General features: G+C 37.5%; 1 protein-coding gene and 1 pseudogene across 1 annotated transcript; both read right to left on the bottom strand.

The window, feature by feature from the left end:
* Positions 1 to 1,143: 1,143 nt before the first annotated feature.
* LOC112192122 lies at positions 1,144 to 8,366 on the bottom strand (annotated as a pseudogene).
* Positions 7,936 to 9,836, bottom strand: LOC112192121. Its single transcript, XM_040517189.1, has 2 exons — positions 9,666 to 9,836; positions 7,936 to 9,261 (listed from the first exon to the last, which is right to left on the bottom strand). The coding sequence occupies exon 2, from the start codon at positions 9,248 to 9,250 to the stop codon at positions 8,465 to 8,467; it is 786 nt and encodes a 261-aa protein (XP_040373123.1). The 5' UTR covers positions 9,251 to 9,261; positions 9,666 to 9,836; the 3' UTR covers positions 7,936 to 8,464.
* Between the last annotated feature and the right edge of the window lie 11,089 nt (positions 9,837 to 20,925).

The following is a 20,925-nucleotide window of genomic DNA, read 5'->3' as shown; positions in this document are numbered from 1 at the left end:
TTCAACACCCCACATCATTTCATGTGAGATTTGAACTTACAATCTCAACTTTGTCGGTTAATTCAAATAATTAACATGACATAACTCATCGTCCTAGGAATCTCTTGCTTAATTATGCTATTAAGAAAGTTATACGGTACATTAATGTGTGGATCTATCAACGAAACTTGATTTAATACATAATGTGTGATCTTGAGTTGAGTCATTACCTCCATGTGGATCGAGCGGAAGAAGGTGGTTCGGATGACTTTGTGGGTACCTTTGACATGAAAGAAATCATCCGCTATTGCGAAAAGCCAACTCCAAGGGTGATGAGTGCTACCCTGAAGAAGGTCTTACTTGATAGGTTGGGTGAGGAAACTCATTCACTATTTTGATGTAGTTGCCACATAGCTTCTTCTGGCACTTTAACGACATAATAATTATGATCAAAACAACCACTTTAGTTTTCTTCCATATTGTTGTTTTACAGAGGTAGTTTAGGCCATTATAATCAATGAACAAGTTAGACATTACTAATAGGCACATATAGATACTGTACAATATGAAAAAAAAAAAATTGAAAATGATAAATGGTCAGTTCATTTTTGCATAATATGAGGCCTCCTGTGAAAATAATAGTCATTTTCATCCTTGTTTTAGCGTCAGCAAAGCAGTCAACCATATTTATAGCCATTTATGAAATATCTTTTTTCACTAAAATGCTCCTAACCTCTTCGCTACATATCGTGTGATATTGTCGCTCGCCATTGATCCAGAAAGGTTAGATTGAGCTTGTTTTGGTTAACATGCTACTCTTGTGTTTATCAAATTACAGCTAGTAAAAAAAAATAATTTACAGCTAGTATAAGTCGCTAAATTAATTCTTAAGCCGAATGAATAGCATCACTCCTAGGCTAAAGCAATCAGATTGTGATACTTTTCTTGTATATAAAACCTAGTTCCTCACTCACCTCTCCTCTCCATCTCGATCCACCCCGTCCTTATAAACAATCAAACACAACTCACAACTAAGGAGATAGAAGATAAAAGAAAGGTATATATAGTCACACTAAGCAGTTGTGAGAAGTGGGGGGAAGACCTGCTCACATCTAAGAAAAATCTCTTAAGTCCATATTTCTATAGTACTGCTGTGACGATCAATTAGGTAAAAACATTAGAACTGTGCTTCATCTAATTTAGATACCAGATACAAAGTACAGTATCTTTTGAAGGTTGTCTCCTTCTACTCGATCTTTCTATTCATCTGCGTCTTGCATGTAAAGTTCTAATTCATCAATCACTGCAACCAAGTTTATGTATTTTGAGTGATCAGTTCAAATACTGACTAGCTACGGCATTGTAAGTACCATATACCGCAAAAAGTAATCCACACAGTAAAATAAAGAAAAATCCAAGGTCTTCTGCCAGAACTGTAGGGAAGAACCAAATAATGTTAAATGAAATGTGGCTGGCAAAACAAATGATATCAGTGTGCATACTGTACTTCCCACAAGTGATGTAAACATTCCAAACGCCGGCATGCATGAAGCCAAGACCGCCAATACCATCACCACCATTGCTCGACTCATGTATACTCGCAATTTTCCCATTCCTGTAGATGAATCTTTGTTAAGTTTCCCTCTATGATCTCGTTTATTGGGTGGAGCATGATCAGGAATGCAAATACTAAACCCGTGCACAAGCCAATCTGTTGCCAGGCAAAGAAAAGTTCAGCAAAACTAGGACCTATTTTCTAGGGGATTGAAATTAGCATCCCTTTTTTTACAGACCACAATCCCCATCATGAGTAATTTTCCAATGAACATGTGCATGGAGGGACGGTGTGGTTTGTAAATCTTTCACCCCCTATTATCAATCATACTACAGTTTTTTAAAGTATAATTGAGAAGCAACATATGGCCGTAACAAAATTAAATGGAAATGGATAGCTGTACTAACAGTTTGGTAAGATATGAAGATTACCACTTAAAAGATTATACCTAGATAAATTTGATACAAACTGATATTACACATCAACAAATTCATAACCATATTTGACTACCTATGGTGGCCATGAGCAAAGAAAACTCTGGCATAGTTCAATTGTTCATTCAAACGAAAAAGAGGTCCTAATTCAATCTCCTCCCTAATGTTTTATTGGAAAATATCAACAACATTCCCTTACCACTGAAAGAGCGTAAGCAAGTAAAAGTACAAGTACAGAGTTAGAATATAAATCAGCATTGGAAAATAGAAGGCTGAGGGTTAGAGTACATTACCTGAAGGCCTTTGGATGACCAAGTTTGAGGGAGATTGAGAGTGATAATGTCTCTCGTTTGATCACCGTAAGCCATGTATCCAAAGAATCCAAGCGAAGCGTACATGATGCCTATTCCTGTGAAAGCCTGAGCAAGAAAACTTGGGAACTGGGTTCTATCTTCCATAGAGGCTTCCAAAGCCAATGTCATCCCCAACCCCCAAAACAAAACACTGCCATGCCTCCTGCAAATGGCAACCCCTCCTATATTTGATGTGATCGCCGTCCTATCCCTAAAAGAAAACTCACCCTCTGCTGCTTGCTGTATGTGTTCATTCACCATAATAGACAATAAATTGCAGATGGAAGCCAAGGATGTGAGAGCAGACACACTACCTATCCAACATGACCCAATTTCCACTGGCACTAACAAAAATATGCAGGAAGCAACAGAGAGTCCATGGCCATTGAACATCGACAAAACATTTTGTCCGATAAACACAAGATACACCGCAGATCCCCCGCATTGAGCAATCAATATCAAGCATTCAGTCAGATAACGACCTTTCCTCCCCAAGCACTCATGCCCAAATCACCATAAGATTTTGTAACCATTGAATCTTCTTCCGATTCCAATTTCTCCCTAAAATGCAGGAATGCACCTATTCATTTCACCACATTACAGCATAATAATCAAACTCTGGCACATACTAAAACATTTTCATAATGAAGCAAACAAGACATGATTCTGTTTCACCTAAAAAAAAAGGTAGTATACTATGTTCTACAAGAACACTGATCTAATGGCAAAGCATGTTATATTGCAATTGGCACGACTGATCAGTCTGCTGGTCAATAGTCTAACATCTTATATAGTTCAACGACATGAAATAACATGTTATAGCTACACAACGTATCAGATAATCTAGCACCATCACCATAACTGAGAAATCACAATTTCTAGTGAAAAGTTGAATAAAATAGAGAAGCAACTGAAATGAACTTACAAAGAGGAGCATGCAGTAGTATGTTGTAAGACCAGTGACAATGACGCCAAGCGAGTCGGTGAGCCAACCAGCAATTCGGAAAGCATATGGAAGGCCAAATATGCCGGTCCCAACAACTGAGACAATTATGTTTCCGAGCGTCCTAGCCCTGGAAACCCCCAGAGACTTTTCTAGCAGAGGAACCCCCGCCGAGCTTTGTTTTCCGCCCACCATTGATTTCAGTAATCCTTCATATTGGGAATGAGTGAGACCCAGAATTATAAAGGGAGGAGCTGATATGCTTCTATAGGAATTATAGTATATGTGAATCGGGATCGACCAGACTAAGAAGGAATCTCATAAGCTTGTGGCTTGCGTCAGAGAATGGCTTAATATTCTTAAGTTAGGTGCCACTTATCCAGATGAAAATAATAATGGTGTAGATTTTCCTGTAAGATTACTTCTTCTCTCTCTTATTTGGGAAGAAAATCTCAAATCCAGATGAAAATGATAATGGTGTATATTTTCTAGTTGGATTACTTCTTTTTTGCTCTGTTATTTGGGAATAAAATCTCAAGCAAGTCATGATCATTGATTATGGAGAGAAACATAGGCATGGGGGCATTGTCTGAATAGTGAATAGGCAACAAACAGAAACAGGGGTTGGTAGGGTAAGCAGTAGCAGTAGGCAAGTACCAAGTTTGAGTACCACATGAGCCACGGGCCACGGCTACTCTGGATACTCTGTTTTAACTCCGGCGTAGGCTGAACAACCACGACCAGACTATTAGGCTTAACAGCCTGTCCTCACGCTCTCTAATTATACTTGAAAACAAAGTTTCCTTCTAGTTTCGGTAGGAAAATATCTAACGGAAAAAAGAGACTTAGTTGAACAAACTTTTCATTTAGATGAGCAAAATAAATTTCTGTTTGGAATGTGCAGAAGTGAGGTTTAACTTCTTTTTAAGTGATTTGACCTCAATAGCTAATGTATTGAATTATACCAAATCGATGACCGATGAAGGATCGAGCACTTCCCACCTATGAAATGACTTGTTTTCTGCTAAGCAGTTGTGATAATTTGCAGAGAAAGTGTTCGTTTCTGGTGAGGTATTTTAGAAAACAAAAGAAGAATTCACTGGAAAGCATGAGATGACTTGTATTATCCAAGGGAGGAGGGAGGCTTAGGGTTTCGGAACCTTTCAACATGGCCATGCAAGGGAAACAAGCTTGGAGGATTGATCGTTTTCGACCTAGAGATCACTCTACACCATCCTAATCATGGAGAAGCGTATGTGCTACAAGGGATTTACTTAATCAAGGTGTTAGATTGCATGAGCAATGGAAGTGAGATTGAACAGGGTGCTAGATTGCATCTCTTTATTATTACAGTATTACTCAGAGAAGTATGGCTAATGTCCTTTATTCAGTTTGCCAAAACCCTTGGTCAAGAATAAATTGAACAATTTTATCTCCTTTCAAACAAATAAGAGCTTGAGTTTGAAATTAAAAAATTAGTGTTGAGATCCACTAAACAATAAAAAATTAGTTTGAAATAAATTATTAATTTTTTTTTTTAAACAGATGGTAACAGTAAATTTAGAAAAATGAAGGTACAAGAAAAGAAATTACTTCACTTAAGCTACTCTTTGCACACAACGCTTCTATTTTAAATTTATAAAATTTTATGACTTAAATGGCACTACCCAAGTTTTCATACCCCAATTCAGGTAGCATTCTCAATACTTGTTCATTGTAGATAGAGGCTTATCCATAAAAATAAAAATCAAGTACCTGAACCACTTTTGACATTCTTCTATGTAGAGGTCTGCACCATTCATATTCTACCATTTGATCCAAGAACTTCACAAAGTAGAAACTGCTAGACAATGCCACATGGTTAACATTTTCCATCCTAAAATGCACCAATCCACAAACTGTACACATCGAACTTGGACCAATAGCAGAATGGGATTTTTTTTTTTTTTTTTCCTTGCGTTTGTCTCTGATCAGCATCTATATTTGGGTTTATGAATTTGGAATGCCTTAATAATAGAATAGCTGGCAAAAGAACTATATTGCATGAATCAATTTCCTTCTTGGCCCAAATGCATTTGCACCCATATCCTTGAGCTTTTTCACGTCTGAAACTCACTGCAAGCTTTCCTCTGAAAAACCCTGACAAGCTGTATGTTCCAGTCCCAGAGATGCCAACCACCTGCTTAATCGACCAGATTTCTGAAGCATCCTCTCAAGATTCCGAGCTCTCAGACTTTAATTCAGCATTTTTCACTGATCAAGGAAATCATGTTGTAATCCTGTTTGCTGCATGATGGCTTTTGAGGTTATAGACAGTCCTCATGAGAACATGAGTACGTGAAGTAGCCATCTGATGTGGGTTTAGTGATTTAGTTCTCAAGTTGCAGCTCATTGACTGGGAAAAAGTCGGAATATATTCAGCAGCAGGAGAAGCTCTTCTAATTCAAGCAAGTCCGACAACTTTAGGGGCAACAGGTTTAATCTTCCTTTTTTCATGAACTGAAGCCATTTTGGGATGTGTGTTGGTAGGAAGTTGTGATCCACTTTTTATTGTTTCTCTGGCCACGAGTTGCAGCTGACTTGGTTCTGGGCTTGGGAGTGGTGATGTATTAGCAATAGGCAGTAGACGCACCAAACTGTTGACTCTCTGCTTTTTGACTATCACCCAACAATCTTGCAGATCCAGTTCGTTGTCGAGTTTGTAGTGTCAATAAGACCACTCAGGGTATTTTTCCTGTGCAGGGGATTTGCCACCAGATGTCTTTGCCTTTTCTTCACCATCAGCAGACAATCTGCTTGTGAAATTAACATGTTCATTAGATCAGAAACAATGAGGTCATTCCTAAAGGCAAATGCAAGCAGACAAATAGGCACATGCTTAACCAAATAAGTATTGTTTATGCAGAACATAACAAATCAAAGTACTTCACATACAATTGGAATTGAGAATAGGGTTTATAATTCCCTCCATATCTTTAGTATTCAAAATTCAGCTGCAGTACGATTAATTTACCACGAAAAAAGTATGGAAGTAAGTAAATTTGATGTCTATGCACGGTCCTACAGAATATGAAGAAATGAGTACATATTAGCTTCTTTAATATGATTCTAGAGCTAGTAGTGAAGAACTGAAACTCATTGCTAATAGTTTGGAGATGGATAAACATCTCAAAAAATAGGAAAATTAAATACAGCTAGCATAATAGTTGGGAGAAGTGTTAATATTAACTGAACATTCTCTTGTTCCACTAGCATAACAGCACAGGATGGAAGACTGAAGTCTGATATGACCCGAAACTAATCTCTTAATATGTTGATATTCGGGAAAAACTTAATGATCTCACGTTCGGATAGAAGGAAAGCTTAAATTGAAGAGTGTCTTATTAATCGAAGAAAACAGAATACTTGAATAAGGATAATCAAGTCTGGCTCAACCTAAAAATCCCAAAGTGACTGAATCAATGAATCTTGCACACACAAAGAGCATAACAACAAGAAAAGTGGACAATCTTGAAAAGAAACAAGAATGACGAAAAATTACTAGTAGACTAAGCTGAAGCAGGATGGGTTGGTGCCAATTAGAACCCAGATAAAAGCTTGTGGCTTCTGGGGTGGGACTTGATGGATCTCAGATCAAAGTAGTTCACGTTTCAAATTTGCCAGCATAAAAGAATCACCTTGCCAGGGTAAGAGACACGTTCTGAAGAAGTACTTGCCCGGCTTTAATAAGCAATCCAACCCAACAGCCATATTATATGCAATGGGAGAGAAGTACTGACAAACGCACCTCCAAATAGCAACAGCAAACAAGTGACTCTGATTTAGATGGTCAAAAGCCTCTACTTCATCTTGATCAAAAGGGCAAGAAGGATCAACAGGACAAAATCACTTAACCCTATCTCTAGTTTTGAGTCTTCCTCTGGGACTAAGCCAAGTAAACATCTGAACTTTAGGTGAGAACTTCAAGTTCCACATCTTCTTGAGAAGCTGGGCACAAGAGTGAGATTTAAGGGAGAACACAATTGTAGGTGCAAAATTTAATTGACTAACCATTTCCCACTATCTATCTGATTCCTCGAGTCAAACTATGTCTACATATCCATTATTGCTTTCAATGCTGCAAAATAAAAGTTTTGAACAACCAATTTTGCAGGTTAAGAAATGATCCTTCCAGCCAAATTTAGCCAGAGCAGCATTATTAAAGTAACCAAATGGATTTAGCTCAACAAATCATCCTTCTACCCAATAGGAGGGCACTTCTTCATAGTTAGAGCCTTCAGGGTATTGGTAACTTTACGCAGACATTAAAAACAAGACATTACATGATTCTACAGATCAGTTAGATTTCAATTTACACCTAGCTTACCGGCTGAAGATAAGGTATTTCTTTTCCAGCTAGAGAGCCTTATTTGGACCTTGAGCAGTAACTACTGAACAAATTGAGCATGCACAGAGACAATAGTCATTGCCAGTTTCCACAATATAATACCTCCACACTGTCCAGAGGCAGGCACCATATAATTATAATCAAAAGGAAGATTAAACTTGATGTTCTACTACGACCATTCCTAGTATTGAAAAGAAAAAGTACATCTGAATTTAAACAATCAGGATAGAACTTTAATTGAGCTTACTGCATCTAAAAACAAGTTTCATTCTTACGCAGGAGAGTATAAAGGTTTATTTACTGCTATCGGAAAAGAATATATACCGTTGATATTCTGTATTATTATAACAGATGTTAACAGGAAGATTGGAAAAGAATGAAGGTACGAGAAAACGAAATTACTTCACTTAAGCTGACACTTCGAACACATTTCTTCTAGTTCTAATTTACTGAATGTACTGAATTGTATGATCTATTTGGCAATACACAAGTTTTCATAAACCCCACTTCATGTAGCATTCTCAATACCCGATTATTGTGGATAGAGGTTTATCCATAAAAGTAGTAATCATGTACCTGAACCTCTTTTGCCATTCTGCTCTGTAGAGGCCTGTACCTTTGATATTCAACCGTTTGATCCAAGAAATTTTACAAAGTAGAAACTGCTGGCCGGTGCACATTGTTGACATTTTCTTTTGATAAAAATACACAAATCCAAAAACTGTACACAACTTGGACCAACAGCTTGAAGGGGATTTTTCTCCTGTGCTTGTCTGATCAGCTTGTACATTCAGGTAAATGAATTTTGAATGCTTAATAATAGGATGGTTGGCAAAAGCAGTCTATAGCATGCATCAATTTCCTTCTTGGCCCGACTGCATTTGCACCCATATCTTTGAGCTTTTTCATGTTCAAATTCACCAACTGAAATTTACTGAAACCTTTCCTCTGAAAAATTCTAACAAACTGCCCCAGTCCCAATGATGCTAACCACCTGCTTAACCCACCAGCATTCTGAATCTTCCTCTCAATATTCCGAGCTCTCAGCCTTTCATTCAGCAACATTCCCTGATCCAGGAAAACATGTTGTAATCTTCTTTGCTGCATGATGGCTTTCGAGGTCATAGTTACTCCTAGTGCTCTCTGATACTGTGAAGTAGCCATCTGATCTGGGGTCCGTGATTTTGTGCTTAATTCTCGCCTCATTGACTGGGAAACGGTTGGAACGTATTCAGCAGCAGGAGAAGCTTTCTTAGCAAGTTGCACAGCCCTTTTAGGGGCAACAGGTTTAATCTTCTTTTTCTCATGAACTAAAGTCGTTTTGGGATGTGTATCGGCAGGAAGCTGTGGTCCACTTTCTACTGTTTCTCTAGCCACGAGTTGTTGCAGCTGACTTGGTTCTGGGCTTGGGAGTGGTGATTTATTAGCAACAGGAAGTCCAGGTACTAAAATGTTGACTCTCTGCCTTTTGACAATCACCCAACTATCCTGCAGATCCAGATCGTTGTCTGAGTTTGAAGCGTCAACAAGACCACCACTCGGAGTACTTTTCTTGTGCGGGGGATTTTCCACCAGCTGTCTTTGCCTTTTCTTCGCCATTAGCAGACAATCTGCTTGTGAAATTAACAAGTTCATCGGATGAAAAACAATGAGGTCATTCTTAAAGGCAAATGCAGGCAGACAAATAAAGCACATGCTGCTCAGACAAGTCGTGTATTATGCAGAACATGACAAAACAGAACTACTTCACATACTGTTTGAATAGGGAACTGGGTTTAGAATTCCCCCTATATCCATTAGCATCAAAGATGATTAATTTACCACAACCTCGTAAGCAAAGGAAGCAAATTTGACTTCTATACACATCCCTAGGAACTGAAACTGAACTTAAATTGGAAGAGAAAGTCTGGTAATCAATCAATCAATCAAGAACACAAAATACTAGAAGCAGTGGATGTTGCACACACAAGTAAGGTGGGCAATCTTGAAAAGAAACAAGAAAGACGAAATTTACCGGTAGGCAAAGGTGAATTAGAACCACCCAGATGAAAGCAAGCTTGTGTGGCTGGATCTCAGATTTGGGTTCGTTGGTGCGTCTCAGTTGGACTTTGCAGGTGATTGGATCAGATACGATGCACGATACTGACCAAATTCCATGGTCAACGGACAACCACAAAGAACGTGGATCAATATCCACCTACATACTTATTTTTCTTTTGAGAAATTTTAAATACATACCCCAAACTACTTAATACACATTCCTATTATTTTATATTTCAAATCAGATTTTATAAGTAGATTAAATGATCAAAATAGACATCTATATATTAGAAGAAAAATAATAATAATAATCATATCTTCCTTATATGATTCTATAATTATAAACAAGAATAAAGTTAGAAACTATCTAATTTAAATTTTTCTTAAATAAATTGTAATTAAATGGGGTGAGAAACCATATCATTTACAAAATCAATGGCATTAAATGTTTTTAAAACAAATTTCTTTACTCCCACTTTTAGTTTTTTTTTTCTTTTCTAAAAGTTATGATTAGTCAATTTATTATCTAAAATAAAAAAATCACAGATATAAAATTTTGTAATTATTAATTTGTTTGACTATCCAATGACAATTTCGTAGTTCCGCCATTGTGGAGAAACTACTGATACAGTCTTGGTTGAATGTTCGACTCAAAATTTTATACTTTATCAATATGGTGTTTGGTGGATGAGAACTTAAATAATACAAAACCTATTTCTAAGTATCTATTTGAAGGGAACAATAATAATTTCTTATGGATTCTCAATAACTAACACAAGTAATTAATATGGTCAATTATAAAATACTAATATGTTAATATATACTAATCAAATTAAATAGTATCCTTAATGTAGTTAAATAATAGTGTATTTCATGGTTTTTGAGGTTAAGGATATTTTAGATAATTTGGGTTGTGTATTTAGTAATTAAATGGTTGGTGTATTGAGTAAGGAGTGTGTATTAAGTAATTAGGGGTGTGTATTTAAAACTTCTCTTTTCTTTTTATTGTTTTTTTTTTTGGGTTTTGTCCATTTACCCCATTTCTAGGAATTTTTTTCTCACTTACCCCATTAAGTTTTTTTAATTCTCTCTTACCCAATACACTCTAAGGGAGTCTTCCCTAATACCTCATTAAGATTTTTTTTTTTTGTTTTAAATTTTTTTTAATACCATTTTACCCCTCACCCTTTTGTTACTTAGAGAGAGAGAGAAACCATAGGAGACTTCGCCGGAGCCCGTCACCGGCAGCCGGATTTCGATCACCGGCCGCCAAATTCCGGTCATAGGTTGCCGGACATGTTTATTACCCCAATAAACGTCTATTGCTCCCCAATGGAGGGGCAATAGATGTATATTGGCCCCCAATAGATGTCTATTGCCTCCAATAGTCTATTGCCCCCCAATAGACGTCTACTGCCCCCCAATAGATGTCTATCAGCCTTGTATTGCCCCCCAATAGCCGTCTATTGCCCCTCAATAAGACTTTCAATTACCAGAATAAGAACTAATCTCCCTCAATTTAGACAAATAAAACTTTGATTAAAGAAAAAAACGAGGAGATTATGTCAATTCAAAACGTCTATTGCCCCCCAATAGACGTCTATTGCCCCCCAATAGACGTCTATTGCCCTCCAATAGAACTTTTAGTAGCCGAAATAGCAACTAATCTCCCTAAATTTAGACAAATAAAACTTCAATTAAAGAAAAAAAATGAGAAAATTACATAGATTCAAAACGTCTATTGCCCCCCAATACACGTCTATTGCCCTAATAAAAATTTTCTTTTGTTCTTTCTGGGCCTTCTACCCCATTACAAATACAGCCTTAAAATGGTTTGCTGCCTGAATTCACATAATGATACATTTTTCCTTGGGCTTTTCAGGTCTTGGAGAAGAGAATGTTGTAGAAGTTCTGACATTATGTCTTGGCCCCTACAAATTTGAATTGTTGCAGTTAGATTTATATTGCAATACTGGAAAGAAAAATCCTAGTAAAACAAACATGCCATGAATTATAGCAGTCTAATCATAAAGGAGAGAAAACATACTACTAGACAATAAAAAATGGTCAACGGTACTAGGCAGAACGGTAATGTGAAAGTGGTGGGTTAGTACCCCCTAGGTTTCTCTGGACTATTGGGTTGTTTGTTTTAGCCAAGGACGATTCTGGCCTTCTTCCCTGCAGAGACGAATAATTGCTTTTGAGAATCAAAGTCGAGTGATGAAAACCCATATTATTAACTGATATCACCACAACTGCTAGTAGAAAGCAGTTTGATCTTTCTCGAAAGTAAAGCAATTAGGTCGAACATCAGATGATTAAGAAAGAACTTCTACCTGGGAAGCTATGACCATCCTTGGATTCGACTCCGGCCGGTCACTGAAGCAAATTTGCTGTCGCCGGAGCTCGAGGCTGAAATGATGGCGGCTGGTGGTTCTGCAAAACGAAGCGAGGTCCTCTGCTGGATCGGATCCTCGCCGGATCGCGTTCCACAAAATGATGGCGGCTGGTGGTTTTGCATCGTCGACGAGGCCGATCAGAGCAGCAACGACGACTGGTGGTTCTGCAAAAACGATAGGAGCAGAGGCCTTGATCATCATCTACGAGGCCGGTGTCTAGAGAGAGAGAGAGGCGTTTTGGTTTCATAGAGAGAGAAGGGGAGAGTCAGGAGAGAGAGACAGGGAGGAGAGAGATAGAGAGTGGCAGTAGCTGTAGTTATGTAATTAGGAAGCGGGCAGAATAGTAATTTCAATTTAAATTGGGTTAGTGGGAATAAAAATCTGTTACTGGGGTAAGTGGGATAACTTTGGATTATTTTGGGGCTTTTGGTCAAGGACCCTTTTTTTTTTCTGCGATGCTCTCTCTTTCTCTAGAGAGAAAAAACCTAAGGCCGCAACCTGCCTTGATTGGAGGCGGCGGTACTGCAAATATATTGACTCTCGGCAGAGAGGTTTTCTGGCTACGCAGTGGCTCAGTTACTTGGGGCTGGAAGGGTGGCGACTCGCCTCTTTCTTTTCTTCTACTTGGCAGCGACGGCGAATGGTTTCGTAAGTGCCCCATGATGGCGGTCCGATTGGCTGCGAAGACTTGAAATTTTCTCTTGTCGGTGTCAAGCGGCGCTATGCCTTTCATTCTGGGCGAGGTCGGATGGGAACTGGTTGATGGCTGGGGTCGAGGAAATCTTGGTTCAGATCTGATTGGGGACATTTTGGAAGTGATGGATGGTTGTGATCGAGCAATCTCTGAGGGTGTGGTGAGTGATCCCGGGGGCTATGCTAAATAGGGATCAGGTTCAAACTGATGAATTGTTGTGGACACAATTGTGTTCGGTAGATTTTGAGGACGGGGCTGCTGAAGAGGCGGCTCTGTCGGCGAGTGTCGGCAACGGCGACGTGGCTGATGGATCGTGGTTGGAAAGATATGTGCGGGCTCATTGCGTTAGGGCTTTGGTTTACCCTACTCTTTGGGCCTGCATTTGGAGTGGATGGGTTGTATGGGCCTTGATCTGGTCTGTGGGTTGGATTAACCTTCTGCTATGGGGTTGGATGAATTGGGTCTCTATGGCCCATAGTACTGTTTAATTTTTGTTTGGGTCGCAAAAACCAAAGCCTTAGTTGGAACCATTTTAGTTAGAATCTTCAGGCAATATTTGATGGCGTTTATCATCTAGAACCCTTTAAGAGAATCTGCATTTTGTGGTGCACTCTTCTCATACCGAAACTGCTCAATCGCTAGCAACATCGATGCATCACACCCTTGTATATAAATTAACTATTAATTACCAGCATTTGAAACAAGAATAGTGTGCAAACAACTTCCAGGATCAAGCTTAATTGTTTTAAACAACTTAGATTGACGAAGCAATCCTGAAAATATATGCAATCTTAACATAGATGCTCCCATGCGTGCCTTCGCTTGCATGGCTTCAGAAACAAATGAGTATATGATCCGCATTGCATGGGGGCATGTACTAGAGTAGAAAGCAATACTGAGAACAAGAAGATCGGCTATGATTAAGAAAACAGTAAGGATTTTCATTTCTTCTACTCTTTGAATTGTTTTTTTTTTATCTTGTGTGCTTGTCTAAATGGAGGATCCCCTTCTGCATGAGTAAATTATTGTAGGCATTATCGAATATGTCTGGAGTGTTGGCATTGAGTGCAGACGGTATGGCGTTACCCATATTGCTAATGGGGTAGTTAGGATGAAGTGATTCTGCCAAATTTGAATCCATATCAACGTCGATGTAGAGGCGCTGCCGGAATTTGCCATAACAGGCTCAACCTATGGTGTGTGATAGGAGCATTTTATACGATGTGTAAATGGTTAATCCCTATATTAATCTTTGTTAGTTTATTCTATTTTCTCCTTATTTATTTACTTTTATGTTTATTAGGTTTTTCGGAGCAAATATACAAAAAGAAGATAATATTGAGGAAAGATGCGCAAATGAGGAAAAGCTTGAAGTCCTGGCCAAGCAGAAGACCTTGATGGATCGAGGAGCCCAATTCATGGAGGTATTGCAGCAAATTATGGAGATATTTGCAGAAATATTGATGATGACATGACAAATTCTCATTGGACAAAGTGTGAAGAATCTATTGGATGAGAACCTAATTTCTATCTTCACATTGATGATTCCTTTGTATGTTTTCTTTGGTGCGCAACTTAGATTGCATGTTTAAGGTTCTATTGCTATGAATGATCATTGCCTGTGCCTTGCTTCGAGGGTTCCGTTGAGAGTTCTAGAGTAGTAAATTGTCTGTAAGGCAAGTGATTAGGTTCCTAGGTTAATTGAGACGCGTCGTACTTAAGATGTTTTGTGATGTCTCGTTTTTCTATTGCGTAATGATTTCTTTGTGTTAAATCTAGAGTTGCGTCAACCTAGGTTGCATTTTAGAAAATAGGTTAGGTGTAGAGCGTCTCTCACCTAGCATACAAGTAAGGAAAAACAATAGGTTAATTCAGATGTTGGGTTAACTTGAGCATTTTCATCCATAGATAAATGAAATAAGGTTAAACATGATTAGTTTACTTGATTGATTGGTGGTGAATGCAATTCCTCTAACTTTTTTTATCTTTAATTTTCAAAACTCTGAATCAAGTCTTTTTATTTTCGAAGTCATTTAGTGTTTCATTTTTATTTCATTAGTTCATCAACCAAAACAGCTTCAAAAATTATCAAACTTTGTCAGTAGTTATTTTATCATGTCTAAAGTCTGTCTGTAAATTTTCGTGACATTTAGAATAGTTTAGAGTCCTCTGCCAGTCAGATCTTTATAACTGGACAATTTAGGTTTATTTTGTTTTAAGTCTTTAGATTAGTGATTAGACCACAAGAGAACGATCCCTACTTACCTATACTATTTTCGACATTCTTGTAGGGTTAAGTTATAGGAATTTTTGTGCATCTATTTAGGTGTATAGAAATAGCCTATCAGTGTGGACTCCTGCAGATCTACAAATATGAAAAAATGGCCAAAATTAATTTTTTACACCTTAAGATATTGGTTAAACCATATAAAATATTGGATGTTAAGCAATATCTTATATAAACCAACATCTCATATACCATGTATCAGATATTGGTTTAACTATATACATAAACCAATATCTTTTATATATATATATATATATAATTGTGTGTGTGTAAAATATAATATATCTTATATATTATAGCAGCTGCGCCTGGACAGAGAATCTCCAGGTAATACTTGATGGCATCTATCACCTTAAACCCTTTTAGAGAATCTACATTCGGCAGTGCACTCTTCTCAGATCGAAATTGTTCGGTCTCATTCAGCAACACCAATGCATCACATCCGTGTATATAAATTAACTGTTTACTAGCGTCCGAAACAAGCTATAACGTGCAAGCAACTTCCAAGATCAAGAGTTTTATTATTTTAAACAACTTAGATTGATGAAGCAATCCTAAAAATGTAATCTCAACAGAGATGCTCTCATGTTTGCCTCTGCTTGCACGGCTTTAGAAACAAAAGAATATATGATCCGCATTACATGGGGGCACGTACTAGAGTAAAAAGCAGTGTTGAGAACAAGAAGATTGGCCATGATTAAGTAAACAGTAAGAATTTTCATTTCTTCTACTCTTTCACTGTTTGGTGTGTTTGTCTGAATGGAAGATCCCCTTCTGCCCTTTTTGCATCAGTAAATCGTCTTAGTAGACATTGTTGAATACATCTGCAGTGGTGCCATTGAATGCAAACAGTATGGCGTCACCAGTACTGCTGCTAGGGCAGTTAGGATGAAGGGATTCTGCCAAATTTGAATCCATATCAACATCGTTATAGAGACATTGCTGGAATTTGCCATAACAGGCTCGGCCTATGGTGTGGACTCATGCAGATATACAAATATGAAAAAATAGTCAAAACTATTTTTTTTTTGAAACGAAATAGGTCAGCCCTTTCATTAGATTCAGCGAGCAGTACAAAAACGAAACACCCCAATGGGGTCGACAGAAAGCAATCGTTCCTTAGAACCTCATGATACCCTATTCTAGAAGAATAAAATCCCAAAAAATCCCGAATACACCCACCTTTTAATAAGTCCACACACCATTATTCTAACAAAAACCAGACACCTTAAAGCAGCGGATAACAACCATCCGCTAGACATAAATAGTAACAACTAAGGCACTGGTTTTTGCGACCCAAACAAAATTTAAAGAGTACTATATGCCAGCGAGACCGAAACAATCCAGCCCCATGGCAAAAAGATAAGCCATCCCACTTGAAACACTAGACCGGGGAGCCCAAAGCTGAAGACCACCGACCAGATCAAGGCCCAATAAGCCCCTCCACTCCAGATGCACGCCCAATGAGTAGGGTAAACCAAATCCGTAACCCATTGAGCCCACATGTGTCTTTTCAGCCTAACTCCATCAGCCGCACTACCACTGACATTCACCGTCAGAGCCGCCGCTCCAACATCTTCATCCTCCCCACAAAGACTACCGACCACAACCGTATCCACAGTAATTCCTCGGCCCGAACCCGATCTCGATCTAGCACAGCCTCCGGGATAAAGCACAACCCTTCAGAGACTGCTCGATCCCAGCAATCCATCACTTCCGGAGAACCCCTCTTGGATATGAAACCAGATATCTTTGACCCTAGCCATCAACGAAACCCCTTCCGACCTCGCCCGGAGCGAAAGGCCCAGCACCGCTTAACGTCGGCGAAATGAAATCTCGAGTTTTTGCAGCCAAACTGACCGCCATCATGGGACATCGTCGAAGCCAATCACCGACGCTGCCAAATCGGGGAGAAGAAAGACGAGCGCCGCCACCCTTCCAACTCCAAATTACCGAGCCACCACTTGGCCGGACAACCTCTCTTTCGAGAGTCAAGACATTTGCAGAGCCGCCGCCGTCCAGTAAGGCATGTTGCGGTCTTAGGGTTTTTCTCTCAAGAGAAAGAGAGAGCATGGTTTTTTTTGTTTACTGTATATTATTAGTTTAAAAAATAGTCAAAACTAATTCTTACACCCTATAGGCTGTTATTTATATATATAGAAATATAAGATATTAGTTAAATCATATAAAATATTGAATGTTAAGCAATATCTTGTTATGGTAAATGTTGTTTAGAGAAATATCTATCTTTGTCCTTCATGGATTTTGTTTTATTTGGTGTCAAAGTTAAGAGAATCTAGAGAAGATTGCATATGAATATGAGAACATAAAACGGCAAGCAGCTACATTTAAAAAGAATCTTTATTAATATTTGTGTTTTTTTTTTTTTTCTTTTTTGCAACAAAAGCAAAACGAATATCAAATGAGTATAAGAACAAACAATTCATTATATAATGGATTTTTCCGCTATAATACTTCATCTGAGAGTTATCAGTATTTATGAAAGCTGTTCCTATCTAACGAAATGCTATTGGATCAAATGATAAAGACATTGTTGAGAAAAAGATGGCTTTTCCCGGATGAAATGAAAATTGGATTCATGTAACAATAGAGAAAATGATTTCAATTGAAAGCAGATTAATAGTATGCTACTAAAGAATGATTATCATTTTTCACTCTACCAATTATGAAATTATTTTCTCTCCTCAGCGGCTCAGTCACATCTTTTAGCTTTAACATCTAAGATTATCGTGCAATTAAAATTTTTTTCTATCATCACAGAATGTAAAAAAAAATCAAAATATGCTTCTAAGAGCGTATCGAACACTTTCACATATGACAATATTTCAATAGGCATGAAAACACGTGTATTAGTGTCATAGTAGGATCATATCATTGACGTACAGTACTTTGAAACTCAAATTTATATTTGTCATACTTTCCATGTCGGGAGATACTTGATAGAGACATTTATATATTTCTTCCATGCCTCGATTTTGGCCCAAGCATGACTCAAAGTGATGGAAAAACACTTTTGCAATGCCAATTAGACTATGAAAAGTATCATCATATGTGGTATTGTCCAAAAATTCCTCAAAATATGTTTACCTTTGAAACTGCTCCTAAAAGACTATAATTTTGATTTAGCGCTCTCTTGGTAACACACTTTCGGCCTTGAGTATTCTTGATATGGTCAGCAGCTAGTAAGATGTCGAGAAGAAAATATGCCCTCTCACTTTCTGAATACAAGAGAGGCTGGAAGTATAAATTCTTAAAGTTCTTGAGAGTCGTGCAAAGAATGCTAGCCTTATAAAAAGTATCTAGCTCCAAAAATGTTGTCACATCCTTGTCCCTAAAGGAAACTTGCACAACTGTAAGCAATAATTGATTGAGGTTTTCGCTTGATAAACTCACAATAACTTTGAATATGAGAACATAAAAGGGTAAACAGCTACATTTAGCCTTCGGTCACCGTAAAAAGAATCTTTATTAATATTTGCGTTTCTTTCTTTTATTTTTTAATCTTTTTAATTTTTTGCAACAATAGCAAAATGAATATCAAATAAGCATAAGAACCAACAATTCATTATCTAATGGATTTTTCCATTCTAATACTTCATCCGAGAGTTATCAGTATCTATCAAAACTGTTCTTATCTAACGAAACGCTATTAGATCAAGTGACAAAGACATTGTTGAGAAAAATATGGCTTTTCCCGGATGAAATGAAAATTGGATTCATGTAACAAGAGTGAGAAAATGATTTCAGTTGAAAGTAAATATGACTATCATTTTTCACTCTACCTATTATGAAATCATTTTCTCTCCTCAGCGGCTCAGTCACATTTTCTAACTTCAACATCCATAATTATCGAACAATTAAAGTTTTTTTACTGTCATCACAGAATGGAAAAAATCAAAAGATACTTCTATGAGCATGTCAAAGACTTTCACATGCATGTCGGGAAATACTTGATAAAGGCATATATATATTTTTCCCATGCCAATATTTTAGCCAAAGCATGACTCAAAGTGATGGGAAAACACTTTTGCAATGCCAATTAGACTATGAAAAGTATCGTCATATTTGGTATTGTCCAAAAATCCCTCAAATCTCTTTGCCTTTGAAACTGCTCCTAAAAGACTATAATTTTGATTTAACGCTCTCTTGGTAACACACTTTTGGCCTTGATTATTCTTGATATGGTCAGCCGCTAGTAAGACGTAGAGAAGAAAATATGTCCTCTCACTTTTCTGAATACAAGAGAGGCTGGAAGTATAAATTCTTAAAGTCCTTGAGAGTCGTGCAGAGAATGCTAGTCTTATAAAAAGTATCTAACTCCAAAAATGTTGTCGCATCCTTGTCCTGGAAGAAAACTTGTCCAACTATATGCAATGATTGATTGAGGTTTTCATTTGATAAACTCACAGCAACTTTAGCATCACCATTGAACATGTAAACATCTTCACCATTGAACATGTAAACATCTTCAATATTGAATTTATCCTTTTTTACCTTGAATACCTAGGTCTGATAACAATATCCCGCATAATTTTCTGAATCTGAAAAGGAGGTCGGTTGATTGGAGTCCATTTCAGATTTGTTTCATTAAGGATCTCTATCACTAGAGTCTTTGAAGTCTCTGCGAGCGATTGACATTTTCCTTTTCCTTTATTTCTTATGTTGCTGGATCTAGTTGGAATCTCCAACTTTAAGGAGGAGATATTTTGCAATTTGTTGATTTCTTCACTAAGAGTATCTCCCATGGTACTTTTGGCCTACCAAAAATAGCGTATTTTCTCTAATATGTCTATTTGGCCTATCAACAAAAAACAGAGCTATCACAGTAGGCCAATTTCTATAAGCCAAAAATCAAACATCATCATATCCAACGGTTATATATAATTTGTTAAAATGACAAAGAAAAGCTATTTCCAATCAATGATATAATGATAGCTGTAAATAACGGCTATAAAAGGCTCTATTTGATGCAAAAAAATTCCTATAAAAACTTGGATATTATTATTGTTTCCATCACCACATTTTTCACTCAACTCTCTTCAATCTCTCTCACAAATTAGTTCACTATGATGGATTCATCCCAAATATCATCATCTTCTCTATCTTCAAATGGAACTACTGAGTATTGTAATTCTGTCTTGGCTATATTTGATCGGAAGCAATATTTGTTACTTCGTATATGTGCTAACAACAATCTCTTCTTAGCAGAATATCTCGACGATGAAGAGGATGCTCAATCATGCCGGAGAAGTGCATTTTCTGGTCATATAGGTGTTTATCGTGATAGAAGCTACTGCACATAATTTGTTTACATATTATTTTGCGGAGGTCCCTCAATTTGATGAGCTAAAATATGGCAGATGTTTTCGAATGAGTAAAAGATTATTTCATCACATTACCGACGTGGTCAAAAATCATGATAACTTCCATCACATTACCGATGGAATTGGTAGGCTTAGGTTGTCATCCCTTGTAAAAATTACTGCTGTTTTTCTAACGTTTGCATATGGTGTACCAACTGATCGATTCCCTTGATGAATAATTAGAAATTGGTGAGTCCACAACAATTAGATATATGAAAAAAATTTATCGGGCTATTTTAGAGATATTTGGATAACAATATCTTAGAAAACCAACAGTCATTGATGTTGCAACATTTCTTCATATTGGTGAAGAATGTAGGTTTCCAAGAATATTAGAAAGCTTATACTGCATGCAATGGAGGTGGAAAAATTGTCCAATAGCTTAGGCATGTGCTTATGTAAGGCGTAGTGGATTGCCAACAATTATTCTAGAATCAGTTGCTGATTATGATCTTTGGATATGACATGCA

This window comes from Rosa chinensis, chromosome 3 (genome assembly GCF_002994745.2).
Source record: "Rosa chinensis cultivar Old Blush chromosome 3, RchiOBHm-V2, whole genome shotgun sequence".
Classification (NCBI taxonomy): domain Eukaryota; kingdom Viridiplantae; phylum Streptophyta; class Magnoliopsida; order Rosales; family Rosaceae; genus Rosa; species Rosa chinensis.
The sequence above is the reverse complement of the archived record's forward strand: the minus strand, read 5'-3'. Positions and strand labels throughout refer to the sequence as shown.